Below are 16,987 nucleotides of genomic sequence, written 5' to 3'. Positions count from 1 at the left end.
AAAAGACAGTACTAGACCACAACAGATAAAGACAGTACCAGACCACAACAGATTAAGACAGTACTAGACCACAACAGATAAAGACAGTACTAGACCACAACAGATAAAGACAGTACTAGACCACAACAGATAAAGACAGTACAACAGACCACAACAGATAAAGACAGTACTAGACCACAACAGATAAAGACAGTACTAGACCACAACAGATAAAGACAGTACCAGACCACAACAGATAAAGACAGTACCAGACCACAACAGATAAAGACAGTACCAGACCACAACAGATAAAGACAGTACTAGACCACAACAGATAAAGACAGTACTAGACCACAACAGATAAAGACAGTACTAGACCACAACAGATAAAGACAGTACCAGACCACAACAGATAAAGACAGACCAAAAAGACAGTACCAGACCACAACAGATAAAGACAGTACTAGACCACAACAGATAAAGACAGTACTAGACCACAACAGATAAAGACAGTACTAGACCACAACAGATAAAGACAGTACTAGACCACAACAGATAAAGACAGTACCAGACCACAACAGATAAAGACAGTACTAGACCACAACAGATAAAGACAGTACTAGACCACAACAGATAAAGACAGTACTAGACCACAACAGATAAAGACAGTACTAGACCACAACAGATAAAGACAGTACTAGACCACAACAGATAAAGACAGTACTAGACCACAACAGATAAAGACAGTACTAGACCACAACAGATAAAGACAGTACCAGACCACAACAGATAAAGACAGTACCAGACCACAACAGATAAAGACAGTACCAGACCACAACAGATAAAGACAGTACCAGACCACAACAGATAAAGACAGTACTAGACCACAACAGATAAAGACAGCACTAGACCACAACAGATAAAGACAGAAAAGACAGTACTAGACCACAACAGATAAAGACAGTACCAGACCACAACAGATTAAGACAGTACTAGACCACAACAGATAAAGACAGTACTAGACCACAACAGATAAAGACAGTACTAGACCACAACAGATAAAGACAGTACTAGACCACAACAGATAAAGACAGTACTAGACCACAACAGATAAAGACAGTACTAGACCACAACAGATAAAGACAGTACTATACCACAACAGATAAAGACAGTACCAGACCACAACAGATAAAGACAGTACTAGACCACAACAGATAAAGACAGTACTAGACCACAACAGATAAAGACAGTACTAGACCACAACAGATAAAGACAAAAAGACAGTACCAGACCACAACAGATAAAGACAGTACTAGACCACAACAGATAAAGACAGTACCAGACCACAACAGATTAAGACCGTACTAGACCACAACAGATAAAGACAGTACCAGACCACAACAGATAAAGACAGTACCAGACCACAACAGATAAAGACAGTACCAGACCACAACAGATAAAGACAGTACTAGACCACAACAGACAGATAAAGACAGTACTAGACCACAACAGATAAAGACAGTACTAGACCACAACAGATAAAGACAGTACCAGACCACAACAGATAAAGACAAAAAGACAGTACCAGACCACAACAGATAAAGACAGTACTAGACCACAACAGATAAAGACAGTACTAGACCACAACAGATAAAGACAGTACTAGACCACAACAGATAAAGACAGTACTAGACCACAACAGATAAAGACAGTACCAGACCACAACAGATAAAGACAGTACTAGACCACAACAGATAAAGACAGTACTAGACCACAACAGATAAAGACAGTACTAGACCACAACAGATAAAGACAGTACTAGACCACAACAGATAAAGACAGTACTAGACCACAACAGATAAAGACAGTACTAGACCACAACAGATAAAGACAGTACTAGACCACAACAGATAAAGACAGTACCAGACCACAACAGATAAAGACAGTACCAGACCACAACAGATAAAGACAGTACCAGACCACAACAGATAAAGACAGTACCAGACCACAACAGATAAAAGACAGTACTAGACCACAACGGATAAAGACAGCACTAGACCACAACAGATAAAGACGATAAAAAAGACAGTACTAGACCACAACAGATAAAGACAGTACCAGACCACAACAGATAAAGACAGTACTAGACCACAACAGATAAAGACAGTACTAGACCACAACAGATAAAGACAGTACTAGACCACAACAGATAAAGACAGTACCAGACCACAACAGATAAAGACAGTACTAGACCACAACAGATAAAGACAGTACTAGACCACAACAGATAAAGACAGTACTAGACCACAACAGATAAAGACAGTACCAGACCACAACAGATAAAGACAGTACTAGACCACAACAGATAAAGACAGTACTAGACCACAACAGATAAAGACAGTACTAGACCACAACAGATAAAGACAAAAGACAGTACCAGACCACAACAGATAAAGACAGTACTAGACCACAACAGATAAAGACAGTACTAGACCACAACAGATAAAGACAAAAAGACAGTACTAGACCACAACAGATAAAGACAGTACCAGACCACAACAGATAAAGACAGTACTAGACCACAACAGATAAAGACAGTACTAGACCACAACAGATAAAGACAGTACTAGACCACAACAGATAAAGACAGTACTAGACACACAACAGATAAAGACAGTACCAGACCACAACAGATAAAGACAGTACTAGACCACAACAGATAAAGACAGTACTAGACCACAACAGATAAAGACAGTACTAGACCACAACAGATAAAGACAGTACTAGACCACAACAGATAAAGACAGTACTAGACCACAACAGATAAAGACAGTACTAGACCACAACAGATAAAGACAGTACCAGACCACAACAGATAAAGACAGTACCAGACCACAACAGATAAAGACAGTACTAGACCACAACAGATAAAGACAGTACTAGACCACAACAGATAAAGACAGTACCAGACCACAACAGATAAAGAAAAAAAGACAGTACTAGACCACAACAGATAAAGACAGTACTAGACCACAACAGATAAAGACAGTACCAGACCACAACAGATAAAGACAGTACTAGACCACAACAGATAAAGACAGTACTAGACCACAACAGATAAAGACAGTACTAGACCACAACAGATAAAGACAGTACTAGACCACAACAGATAAAGACAGTACTAGACCACAACAGATAAAGACAGTACCAGACCACAACAGATAAAGACAGTACTAGACCACAACAGATAAAGACAGTACTAGACCACAACAGATAAAGACAGTACCAGACCACAACAGATAAAGACAGTACTAGACCACAACAGATAAAGACAGTACTAGACCACAACAGATAAAGACAGTACTAGACCACAACAGATAAAGACAGTACCAGACCACAACAGATAAAGACAGTACCAGACCACAACAGATAAAGACAGTACTAGACCACAACAGATAAAGACAGTACTAGACCACAACAGATAAAGACAGTACTAGACCACAACAGATAAAGACAGTACCAGACCACAGATAAAACAGATAAAGACAGTACTAGACCACAACAGATAAAGACAGTACTAGACCACAACAGATAAAGACAGTACTAGACCACAACAGATAAAGACAGTACCAGACCACAACAGATAAAGACAGTACTAGACCACAACAGATAAAGACAGTACTAGACCACAACAGATAAAGACAGTACTAGACCACAACAGATAAAGACAGTACTAGACCACAACAGATAAAGACAGTACCAGACCACAACAGATAAAGACAGTACCAGACCACAACAGATAAAGACAGTACTAGACCACAACAGATAAAGACAGTACTAGACCACAACAGATAAAGACAGTACCAGACCACAACAGATAAAGAAAAAAAGACAGTACTAGACCACAACAGATAAAGACAGTACTAGACCACAACAGATAAAGACAGTACCAGACCACAACAGATAAAGACAGTACTAGACCACAACAGATAAAGACAGTACTAGACCACAACAGATAAAGACAGTACTAGACCACAACAGATAAAGACAGTACTAGACCACAACAGATAAAGACAGTACTAGACCACAACAGATAAAGACAGTACTATACCACAACAGATAAAGACAGTACTAGACCACAACAAATAAAGACAGTACTAGACCACAACAGATAAAGACAGTACTAGACCACAACAGATAAAGACAGTACTAGACCACAACAGATAAAGACAGTACTAGACCACAACAGATAAAGACAGTACTAGACCACAACAGATAAAGACAGTACCAGACCACAACAGATAAAGACAGTACCAGACCACAACAGATAAAGAAAAAAGACAGTAGTAGACCACAACAGATAAAGACAGTACTAGACCACAACAGATAAAGACAGTACCAGACCACAACAGATAAAGACAGTACTAGACCACAACAGATAAAGACAGTACTAGACCACAACAGATAAAGACAGTACTAGACCACAACAGATAAAGACAGTACTAGACCACAACAGATAAAGACAGTACCAGACCACAACAGATAAAGACAGTACTAGACCACAACAGATAAAGACAGTACTAGACCACAACAGATAAAGACAGTACCAGACCACAACAGATAAAGACAGTACCAGACCACAACAGATAAAGACAGTACTAGACCACAACAGATAAAGACAGTACTAGACCACAACAGATAAAGACAGTACTAGACCACAACAGATAAAGACAGTACTAGACCACAACAGATAAAGACAGTACTAGACCACAACAGATAAAGACAGTACCAGACCACAACAGATAAAGACAGTACTAGACCACAACAGATAAAGACAGTACTAGACCACAACAGATAAAGACAGTACTAGACCACAACAGATAAAGACAGTACTAGACCACAACAGATAAAGACAGTACTAGACCACAACAGATAAAGACAGTACTAGACCACAACAGATAAAGACAGTACCAGACCACAACAGATAAAGACAGTACTAGACCACAACAGATAAAGACAGTACTAGACCACAACAGATAAAGACAGTACTAGACCACAACAGATAAAGACAGTACTAGACCACAACAGATAAAGACAGTACTAGACCACAACAGATAAAGACAGTACCAGACCACAACAGATAAAGACAGTACCAGACCACAACAGATAAAGAAAAAAAGACAGTACTAGACCACAACAGATAAAGACAGTACTAGACCACAACAGATAAAGACAGTACCAGACCACAACAGATAAAGACAGTACTAGACCACAACAGATAAAGACAGTACTAGACCACAACAGATAAAGACAGTACTAGACCACAACAGATAAAGACAGTACTAGACCACAACAGATAAAGACAGTACCAGACCACAACAGATAAAGACAGTACTAAAGACCACAACAGATAAAGACAGTACTAGACCACAACAGATAAAGACAGTACCAGACCACAACAGATAAAGACAGTACCAGACCACAACAGATAAAGACAGTACCAGACCACAACAGATAAAGACAGTACTAGACCACAACAGATAAAGACAGTACTAGACCACAACAGATAAAGACAGTACTAGACCACAACAGATAAAGACAGTACTAGACCACAACAGATAAAGACAGTACCAGACCACAACAGATAAAGACAGTACTAGACCACAACAGATAAAGACAGTACTAGACCACAACAGATAAAGACAGTACTAGACCACAACAGATAAAGACAGTACTAGACCACAACAGATAAAGACAGTACTAGACCACAACAGATAAAGACAGTACCAGACCACAACAGATAAAGACAGTACCAGACCACAACAGATAAAGACAGTACTAGACCACAACAGATAAAGACAGTACTAGACCACAACAGATAAAGACAGTACCAGACCACAACAGATAAAGACAGTACTAGACCACAACAGATAAAGACAGTACTAGACCACAACAGATAAAGACAGTACTAGACCACAACAGATAAAGACAGTACTAGACCACAACAGATAAAGACAGTACTATACCACAACAGATAAAGACAGTACTAGACCACAACAAATAAAGACAGTACTAGACCACAACAGATAAAGACAGTACTAGACCACAACAGATAAAGACAGTACTATACCACAACAGATAAAGACAGTACCAGACCACAACAGATAAAGACAGTACTAGACCACAACAGATAAAGACAGTACTAGACCACAACAGATAAAGACAGTACCAGACCACAACAGATAAAGACAGTACTAGACCACAACAGATAAAGACAGTACTAGACCACAACAGATAAAGACAGTACTAGACCACAACAGATAAAGACAGTACCAGACCACAACAGATAAAGACAGTACCAGACCACAACAGATAAAGACAGTACTAGACCACAACAGATAAAGACAGTACTAGACCACAACAGATAAAGACAGTACTAGACCACAACAGATAAAGACAGTACTAGACCACAACAGATAAAGACAGTACCAGACCACAACAGATAAAGAAAAAAAGACAGTACTAGACCACAACAGATAAAGACAGTACCAGACCTCAACAGATAAAGACAGTACTAGACCACAACAGATAAAGACAGTACTAGACCACAACAGATAAAGACAGTACTAGACCACAACAGATAAAGACAGTACCAGACCACAACAGATAAAGACAGTACTAGACCACAACAGATAAAGACAGTACTAGACCACAACAGATAAAGACAGTACTAGACCACAACAGATAAAGACAGTACTAGACCACAACAGATAAAGACAGTACTAGACCACAACAGATAAAGACAGTACCAGACCACAACAGATAAAGACAGTACTAGACCACAACAGATAAAGACAGTACTAGACCACAACAGATAAAGACAGTACCAGACCACAACAGATAAAGACAGTACTAGACCACAACAGATAAAGACAGTACTAGACCACAACAGATAAAGACAGTACTAGACCACAACAGATAAAGACAGTACCAGACCACAACAGATAAAGACAGTACCAGACCACAACAGATAAAGACAGTACTAGACCACAACAGATAAAGACAGTACTAGACCACAACAGATAAAGACAGTACTAGACCACAACAGATAAAGACAGTACTAGACCACAACAGATAAAGACAGTACCAGACCACAACAGATAAAGAAAAAAAGACAGTACTAGACCACAACAGATAAAGACAGTACTAGACCACAACAGATAAAGACAGTACCAGACCACAACAGATAAAGACAGTACTAGACCACAACAGATAAAGACAGTACCAGACCACAACAGATAAAGACAGTACCAGAAAAGACAGTACTAGACCACAACAGATAAAAAGACAGTACAACAGATAAAGACAGTACTAGACCACAACAGATAAAGACAGTACCAGACCACAACAGATAAAGACAGTACTAGACCACAACAGATAAAGACAGTACCAGACCACAACAGATAAAGAAAAAAAGACAGTACTAGACCACAACAGATAAAGACAGTACCAGACCACAACAGATAAAGACAGTACTAGACCACAACAGATAAAGACAGTACTAGACCACAACAGATAAAGACAGTACTAGACCACAACAGATAAAGACAGTACTAGACCACAACAGATAAAGACAGTACCAGACCACAACAGATAAAGACAGTACTAGACCACAACAGATAAAGACAACACATGATACTTCTCACTCCAGGACATAACAGGAGTCTTCTAGCTATAGAATGAAGGAAATGGGTGAGAGTTGATTCACTGTGTATCAGAGTATGGAATGGAATAGGATGCTATTTGGGATACAATCTATGTGCAACGGTCTGGTCAGGCTCCAGGCTCAGTAGCACTCTGTCAGCACAACAATGTTATTCTTCTAACAGGAAAAAAGAAACACCCAAATTAACATTCTGTCCACTGTCAAGTGTTATCAGAGTTCAGATGTAAGCTGATGTGACAGTTTACTGTGAACTTGTTTTTATGCACTCCTGTTTAATGGACCTCTGTGTAACTCAGTGTAATGGAACTCTGTGTAACTCAGTGTAATGGAACTCTGTGTAACGGACCTCTGTGTAACTCAGTGTAATGGAACTCTGTGTAACTCAGTGTAATGGAACTCTGTGTAACGGACCTCTGTGTAACTCAGTGTAATGGAACTCTGTGTAACTCAGTGTAATGGAACTCTGTGTAACTCAGTGTAATGGAACTCTGTGTAACGGACCTCTGTGTAACTCAGTGTAATGGAACTCTGTGTAACTCAGTGTAATGGAACTCTGTGTAACTCATTGTAATGGAACTCTGTGTAACGGACCTCTGTGTAACTCAGTGTAATGGAACTCTGTGTAACTCAGTGTAATGGAACTCTGTGTAACGGACCTCTGTGTAACTCAGTGTAATGGAACTCTGTGTAACTCAGTGTAATGGAACTCTGTGTAACTCAGTGTAATGGAACTCTGTGTAACTCAGTGTAATGGAACTCTGTGTAACGGAACTCTGTGTAACTCAGTGTAATGGAACTCTGTGTAACTCAGTGTAATGGAACTCTGTGTAACGGAACTCTGTGTAACTCAGTGTAATGGAACTCTGTGTAACTCAGTGTAATGGAACTCTGTGTAACTCAGTGCAATGGAACTCTGTGTAACGGAACTCTGTGTAACTCAGTGTAATGGAACTCTGTGTAACTCAGTGTAATGGAACTCTGTGTAACTCAGTGCAATGGAACTCTCGGAAGTAACTGTAATGGAACTCATGGAACTCTGTGCAGTGTAATGGAACTCTGTGTAACTCAGTGTAATGGAACTATGTGTAACTGTGTAACTCAGTGTAATGGAACGCTGTGTAACTGTGTAACTCAGTGTAATGGAACGCTGTGTAACTCAGTGTAATGGAACTCTGTGTAACTGTGTAACTCAGGGTAATGGAACGCTGTGTAACTCAGTGTAATGGAACGCTGTGTAACTCAGTGTAATGGAACTCTGTCTAACTGTGTAACTCAGTGTAATGGAACTATGTGTAACTGTGTAACTCAGTGTAATGGAACTATGTGTAACTGTGTAACTCTGTGTAATGGAACTCTGTGTAACTGTGTAGCTCAGTGTAATGGAACGCTGTGTAACTCAGTGTAATGGAACGCTGTGTAACTCAGTGTAATGGAACTCTGTGTAACTGTGTAACTCAGTGTAATGGAACTCTGTGTAACTCAGTGTAATGGAACTCTGTGTAACTCAGTGTAATGGAACTATGTGTAACTGTGTAACTCAGTGTAATGGAACTCTGTGTAACTGTGTAACTCAGTGTAATGGAACGCTGTGTAACTCAGTGTAATGGAACTCTGTGTAACGGTGTAACTCAGTTTAATGGAACGCTGTGTAACTCAGTGTAATGGAACTCTGTGTAACGGTGTAACTCAGTGTAATGGAACGCTGTGTAACTCAGTGTAATGGAACTCTGTGTAACTGTGTAACTCAGTGTAATGGAACGCTGTGTAACTCAGTGTAATGGAACTATGTGTAACTGTGTAACTCAGTGTAATGGAACTATGTGTAACTGTGTAACTCTGTGTAATGGAACTCTGTGTAACTGTGTAACTCAGTGTAATAGAACGCTGTGTAACTCAGTGTAATGGAACGCTGTGTAACTCAGTGTAATGGAACTCTGTGTAACTGTGTAACTCAGTGTAATGGAACGCTGTGTAACTCAGTGTAATGTAGGCCTACTGTGACCAAAGGAAGTTTGAAATGATACAATGACTATGATGTTACAGTTCAAACTGTCAGCTCTAAGGGTATTTTCATCCAAATCGGGTGAAACGTTTAGAAATGTTTGTTCATGGTCGTCGTCGTCCCCCACCATTACAATAATAGGGGAGGTTAGCATTTTGGGGGGGCATGATATTTGTGCGTCTGCAACTTTCTCACTCATCATTGTTCACGTTTATTTCAGGATTATCCGTGATCATGGTAGCATCCACATGAATTAGAAACATATTCTCATTTAGAATAAAAGTGACTCCAAAATAACAATACATTATTAACCATTCATTTCTATTGGGCACAAAATGGTCTGAAACACAACCAGAACAAACAGCAAATGAATCCACAACAAGTCTGTAGAGTCACAAGCTTGATGAGGTCATTGTGTGTTATGAACATGGGACCAAATACTAAACTTTTTACTACTTTAACACACATAAGTGAATTTGTCCCGGTATTTTTGGGTCCCCTAAAATGGTGTTCACCCGATATGGATGATAATACCCTCAAATGAAAGCTGCACTTTGACCTCATAGTCATTGTATCATTTCAAATCCAAAGTGCTGGGAGTACAGAAGCCAACACAACAAACAATGTGTCACTGTCTCAATCCTGTTGAAGCTCACTGTATATATTAAATTGATCAAGTCTCGATGTCGCTTGAAATATGCCAATGATCTGTCTGTGATCTTCTTTTTTTTAATGTGCGTGTCTATTTGTCCACCCGTCTCTGTGTGTCTCGTCCTCAACCGTCCCCCAGAGAACCACCGTCTGACCCTTGACCTGCAGAAGGTAGAGCAGCTGGAGAGTAAGATCAACACAGAGCTGACCAGCCTGAAGGACAGGATAGAGACGATGACTCGGGAGCTGGAGACGTACAGCAACCTGGACAATCTAAAGGCTGCTGGAGAGGACAAGAAGAAGGTACTGTCGGTCCGTTCGTCGGTCTGTCTGTCCGTCTGTCTGTTAATGTCAGAGTTACGGGAGGAAAGCACCTGTCTGTCTGTCTGTCTGTCTGTCCGTCTGTCTGTCTGTTAATGTCAGAGTTACGGGAGGAAAGCACCTGTCTGTCTATCTTTCCGTTCGTCTGTCTGTCTGTCTGTCTGTTAATGTCAGAGTTACGGGAGGAAAGCACCTGTCTGTCTGTCTGTCTGTCTGTCTGTCTGTCTGTCTGTCTGTCTGTCTGTTAATGTCAGAGTTACGGGAGGAAAGCACCTGTCTGTCTGTCTGTCTGTCTGTCTGTCTGTCTGTCTGTTAATGTCAGAGTTACGGGAGGAAAGCACCTGTCTGTCTGTCTGTCTGTCTGTCTGTCTGTCTGTCCGTTCGTCGGTCCGTCCGTCTGTCTGTCTGTCTGTCTGTTAATGTCAGAGTTACGGGAGGAAAGCACCTGTCTGTCTGTCTGTCCGTCCATTCGTCGGTCCGTCCGTCTGTCTGTCTGTCTGTCTGTTAATGTCAGAGTTACGGGAGGAAAGCACCTGTCTGTCTGTCTGTCTGTCTGTTAATGTCAGAGTTACGGGAGGAAAGCACCTGTCTGTCCGTCCGTCTGTCTGTTAATGTCAGAGTTACGGGAGGAAAGCACCTGTCTGTCTGTCTGTCTGTCTGTCTTGTCCTGTCCTTTCTGAGGTACAGACCTATGTTTGGAAAGTACACCTGACCTCAGCTATGGGCCTACAGAGTGTCTGTAGCAGAGCTGATGTAGGATCAGTTACCTTTTAGAGTGTAATGATTAAGCTAACATGGATGATCCTAGAGCAGCACTGCCACTCTTCTTAATGAATACGGGCTCTGAAGTGTCACTCCGTGTGGGATTAGTGTGTGGTCCAGGCTTTGACGGGATGCCCTCTGTGGAGGAGGGTCCATGAGGTTTTTTTACAAGTTAAAGTTCACTGCAGCCCATTAAACATATGTTTGTTTTTTGTTTTTTTACGTTTGAATGATTGAATGTTCACAGATAATCAGCTCAAATGAATACTCGCTCTCCATTTGGCAAATCTGACCATCATTTTATCCTCCTGATTCCGGTTTACAAGCAAAAATTAAAGCAGGAAGTACCAGTGACTCGCTCTATATGGACGTGGTCAGATGACGCGGATGCTACGCTACAGGACTGTTTTGCTAGCAGACTGGATTCATACAATGGCATTGAAGAGTATACCACCTCAGCCACTTGCTTCATCATAAAGAGCATCTACAATGTTGTCCCCACATTGACCATACGTACGTACATATCCCGACCAGAAGCCATGGATTACAGGCAACATCCACACCAAGCTAAAGGCTAGAGCTGCCGCTTTCAAGGAGCGGGACTGTAATCCGGGACTGAAATCCCATTACACCTTCAGATGAAGCATCAAACGGGAAAAGCGTCAATACAGGACTAAGATTGAATCCTACTACACCGGCTCTGACGCTCGTCAGATGTTGCAGGGCTTGAAAACTATTACGGACTACAGCCGTGAGCTCCCCAGTGACGTGAGCCTACCAGACGAGCTAAATGCCTTTTATGTTTGCTTCAAGGCAAGCAACACTGAAGCATGCATGAGAGCACCAGCTGTTCCCGGACGACTGTGTGATCACGCTCTCGGTAGCCGATGTGACTAAGACTTTTAAACAGGTCAACATTCACAAAGCCCCGGGGCCAGACGGATTACCAGGACGTGTGCTCAAAGTATGCGCGGACTGGCAAGTGTCTAAACTGATATTTTCAACCTGTCCCTGACCAAGTTTGTAGTACCTACAGACCACCATAGACCACCATAGTCCCTGTGCCCAAGAAAGCGAAGGTAACCTGCCTAAATGATTACCACCCCGTAGCACTCACGTCGGTAGCCATGAAGTGCTTTGAAATGCTGGACTTCTGGAAAAGGTGGGCTGAACAGGCCCCCATTAACATCGATGGGCTGTAGTGGAGCGGTTCGAGAGTTTCAAGTTCCTTGGTGTCTACATCGCCAACGATCTATCATGGTCCAAACATACCAAGACAGTCGTGAAGAGGGCACGACAAAGACTATTCCCCCTCAGGAGAATGAAAAGATTTGGCATGGGTCCTCAGATCCTCAGAAAAGTTCTACAGCTGCACCATCTGCTCGGCATCCGACCGCAAGGCGCTACAGAGGGCAGTGTTATCGCTTGGGGCCAAGCTTCCTGACATCCAGGACCTGTATACTAGGCCCCAAAAATAGTCAAATACTCCAGTCACCCAATTCATAGACTGTTCTACCCTCTGTAGCGGGTGGCCTTAATCACAATGGCCACCCAGTCTATTTACATTGACCCCCCCCCCCCCTTTGTTTTTACACTGCTGCTACTCTCTGTTTATTATCTCTACATAGTCACTTTATGTACGAAATAACTTGACTAACCTTCCCACGTTGACATTGTACTTTTTCTCGGACTATTTTTTTTAAACTTTAGTTTATTTGGTAAATATTTTCTTTAAACTCTTTATTTAAACTGCATTGTTGGGTTAAGGGCTTGTAAGTAAAGCATTTCACCGTTAAGGTCTACTTCACCTGTTTGGTATTTGGATCATGTGACAAATTAAAATTAGATTTGATTGTGTTACATAGTTAATCGTGAAAGCATTTTAAGATAACATTAAGACAACAGTCCTCTTTCAATGCCTTAGTATCCGCAGGAATCGGGATGTAATATTTAGTGAAAGACCCCCATCTGTGGCAGATGTCTCATGGCATAGTCCCTGTAAGATCACGTCGCTAATGTAAACAGCGACGGTGTTATCGTTGAGGGAGTTTACCAATGGGAACAACTTGGTAGAGCTTACAAGGAAACGTAAAAGCATCCTCCTCTACATGCATCACAAAGCGACTCTCCTTTAAACAGGAAACACATTCTCTGAGAGATTTGACACCAGGAAGTCATGTTTCTTCCACTGACTCAGTCTGAGAAACACAAGTTTTAGTTTCAACCAATGAAGAAAGGGGTGTAACCAATGGTTGGTTGACCCACTTCATCTGCTTAAACATCCGTAAGATATTTTTTCAGTAAATCCTTGTTTTATTACCCCACCAGAGCTGTGTATCTGAAATATACGGCTATTCACTATCTGAGCTGATGATTTGCTGTGGTAGCTCTACTAACACCATAATGAGTGTGAATGAATGAATGAATGAATGAATGAATGAATGGATGAATGGATGGATGAATGAATGGATGGATGAATGGATGGATGGATGAATGAATGGATGGATGAATGGATGGATGGATGAATGGATGAATGGTAGTTCATCTAAGTTGTTGTCTATTGTCCTATAGAGGCTGCAGGAGGACAGAGTATCCCTGGCCCAGAGGAGAAACGGCTTTCACAAGGTCATGCAGAAGATGAATGAGGTGTATGAAGCTCTGAAAACACAGCTACAGGACAATGAGACACATGCTCAGGTACAGAGGGCATACTGACTACAGACTAGTATGGAGGTTAGCCTGGTGTCTGATCTGTTCATGCTATTAGCCACCAACCATGGTAGTTGCCAGGCTAGGCTAACTTGATGTGGCCTGTCCTATTGCCTTTCACGAACACTCATGATGTCATAATAACTTTGGAGCTTGAAGATTCTTTGAGCGTTTCTTGCCTGTTTTTTTTTTTCTCTCAACCAACCACTGTTTTCTGTTGGTTTTCAGCTGACCAATCTGGAGAGGAAGTGGCAACATCACGAGCAGAACAACTTCGTCATGAAAGAGTGTATCCTTGTGTTTTGATTGGACACAATCACGTTCCATTACAGGACTGAATCAATAGGTTGGTGTCTGTCGTTCACACCACAGGCAGAATGGATCTGTGTAATCTATACATTACAGGACTGAATCAATAGGTTGGTGTCTGTCGTTCACACCACAGGCAGAATGGATCTGTGTAATCTATACATTACAGGACTGAATCAATAGGTTGGTGTCTGTCGTTCACACCACAGGCAGAATGGATCTGTGTAATCTATACATTACAGGACTGACAATGGTAGACGTAATATCCCCAAATGGGGGACATGTTGTTTCCTTGACTCCTACATCTCCAGTCATCGCCTCTAAGGGTATGGAGAGCGACTACCGTCCGGTGGTGAAGACTGTCTCCAGGCAGCTGGCAGAGTACAACAAGATCCTCATAGACACCCTACAGGGAACCAAGATCTAGGAACTGACTCGGGGACAAGGACAGCTTCCTCTCTCTGGAGGCAGTCTCCATGTCCCACTTCCTGCATCAACCACTCTGTCATACACTACCATTCAATAGTTTGGGGCCACTTAGAAATGTCCTTATTTTTTTAAGAAAAGCCTTCTTTTTATTGTCCATTAAAATATCATCAAATTGATCAGAAATACAGTGTAGACATTGTTAATGTTGTAAATGACTATTGTAGCTGGAAACGGCTGATTTTTTATGGAATATCTACATAGGTGTACATAGGCACATTATCAGCAACCATCACTCCTGTGTTCCAATGGCACGTTGTGTTAGCCAATCCAAGTTGATCATTTTAAAAGGCTAATTGATCATTAGAAAACCCTTTTGCAATTATGTGAGCACAGCTGAAAACTGTTCTGATTAAAGAAGCAATAAAACTGGCCTTTAGACTTCTTTTGCCCATCTTAATCTTTTCTTTTTATTGGCCAGTCTGAGATATGGCTTTTTCTTTGCAACTCTGCCTAGAAGGCCAGCATCAGATTCTTGGCAATTTCTCACATGGAATAGCCTTCATTTCTCAGAACAAGAAGAGACTGATGAATTTCAGAAGAAAGTTCTTTGTTTCTGGCCATTTTGAGTCTGTATTCGAACCCACAAATGTTGATGCTCCAGATACTCAACTAGTCTAAAAGAAGGCCAGTTTTATTGCTTCTTTAATCAGAACAGTTTTCAGCTGTGCTAACACAATTGCAGAAGGGTTTTCTAATGATAAATTAGCCTTTTAAAATGATCAACTTGGATTAGCTATAACACACCGTGTCATTGGAACACAGGAGTGATGGTTGCTGATAATGGGCCTCTGTTCGCCTATGTAGATATTCCATTAAAAATATGCTGGTTCCAGCTACAATAGTCATTTACAACATTAACAATGTCTACACTCTATTTCTGATCAATTTCATGATATTTTAATGGACAAATGTGCTTTTCTTTCAAAAACAAGGACATTTCTTATTGACCCCAAACGATTGTGTACGTATGGGTTGACAGATATATATATATATATACTATACTATATACTCAACCGTTCAAAAGTATATATACTCAACCAAATATGATATACGTATGTGTTTGAGCAGAGATATGCTGGACTCAAACCACATATGAGACCCAATTGTATAGTGATAACAAAGTGTCTTGACTCATCCTTCTATGTAGTTTACATTTGACATATTTCAAACGTTGTACATGACCATTTCTCTGTAGTTGTTGTTCGTTGTTGCTTCCATTACTGTCAATACAACATGTTCTGTAGCGTCGTTTTCCTTTCTTTCTTGATAAAACGGTTTGACCAACGACGTTGTCACGTTTCTACATTTATGGATGTCTGTACTTAGAATTAGTCTCTAACAGCACTTAACATGTCACTAACAGTACTTAACATGTCCCTAACAGTACTTAGCATGTCCCTAACAGTACTTAACATGTCCCTAACAGTACTTAGCATGTCCCTAACAGTACTTAGCATGTCCCTAACAGTACTTAACATGTCCCTAACAGTACTTAACATGTCCCTAACAGTACTTAACATGTCCCTAACAGTACTTAGCATGTCCCTAAAAGTAGTTAACATGTCCCTAACAGTACCTGACAGGACAGTACTTAACATGTCCCTAAAAGTACTTAACATGTCCCTAACAGTACCTGACAGGACAGTACTTAACATGTCCCTAAAAGTAGTTAATATGTCCCTAACAGTACCTGACAGGACAGTACTTAACATGTCCCTAACAGTATCAAATCAAATGTATTTATATAGCCCTTCGTATATCAGCTGATGTCTCAAAGTGCTGTACAGAAACCCAGCCTAAAACCCCAAACAGCAAGCAATGCAGGTGTAGAAGCACGGTGGCTAGGAAAAACTCCCTAGAAAGGCCAGAACCTAGGAAGAAACCTATAGAGGAACCAGGCTATGAGGTGTGGCCAGTCCTCTTCTGGCTGTGCCGGGTGGAGATTATAACAGAACATGGCCAAGATGTTCAAATGTTCATAAATGACCAGCATGGTCGAATAATAATAAGGCAGAACAGTTGAAACTGGAGCAGCAGCA

The 16,987-nt window shown here is 41.0% G+C and overlaps 1 protein-coding gene across 1 annotated transcript in view; it reads left to right on the top strand.

Moving 5' to 3' along the window:
* ift74 (intraflagellar transport 74) overlaps positions 1-16,232 on the top strand; it is a 103,174-nt gene extending 86,942 nt beyond the window's left edge. The window contains exons 17-20 of the mRNA XM_065007667.1: positions 10,498-10,661; positions 14,013-14,138; positions 14,379-14,439; positions 14,771-16,232. Of these exons, the coding sequence (XP_064863739.1) occupies positions 10,498-10,661; positions 14,013-14,138; positions 14,379-14,439; positions 14,771-14,886 (467 nt within the window). The 3' untranslated portion in view covers positions 14,887-16,232. The remainder of the gene's footprint in view (positions 1-10,497; positions 10,662-14,012; positions 14,139-14,378; positions 14,440-14,770) is intronic.
* The last annotated feature ends 755 nt before the right edge of the window (positions 16,233-16,987 follow it).

The sequence above is a fragment of the Oncorhynchus nerka genome, linkage group LG22 (genome assembly GCF_034236695.1).
Source record: "Oncorhynchus nerka isolate Pitt River linkage group LG22, Oner_Uvic_2.0, whole genome shotgun sequence".
In the NCBI taxonomy this organism is placed as follows: domain Eukaryota; kingdom Metazoa; phylum Chordata; class Actinopteri; order Salmoniformes; family Salmonidae; genus Oncorhynchus; species Oncorhynchus nerka.
This window is presented reverse-complemented; position numbering and strand designations above follow the sequence as displayed.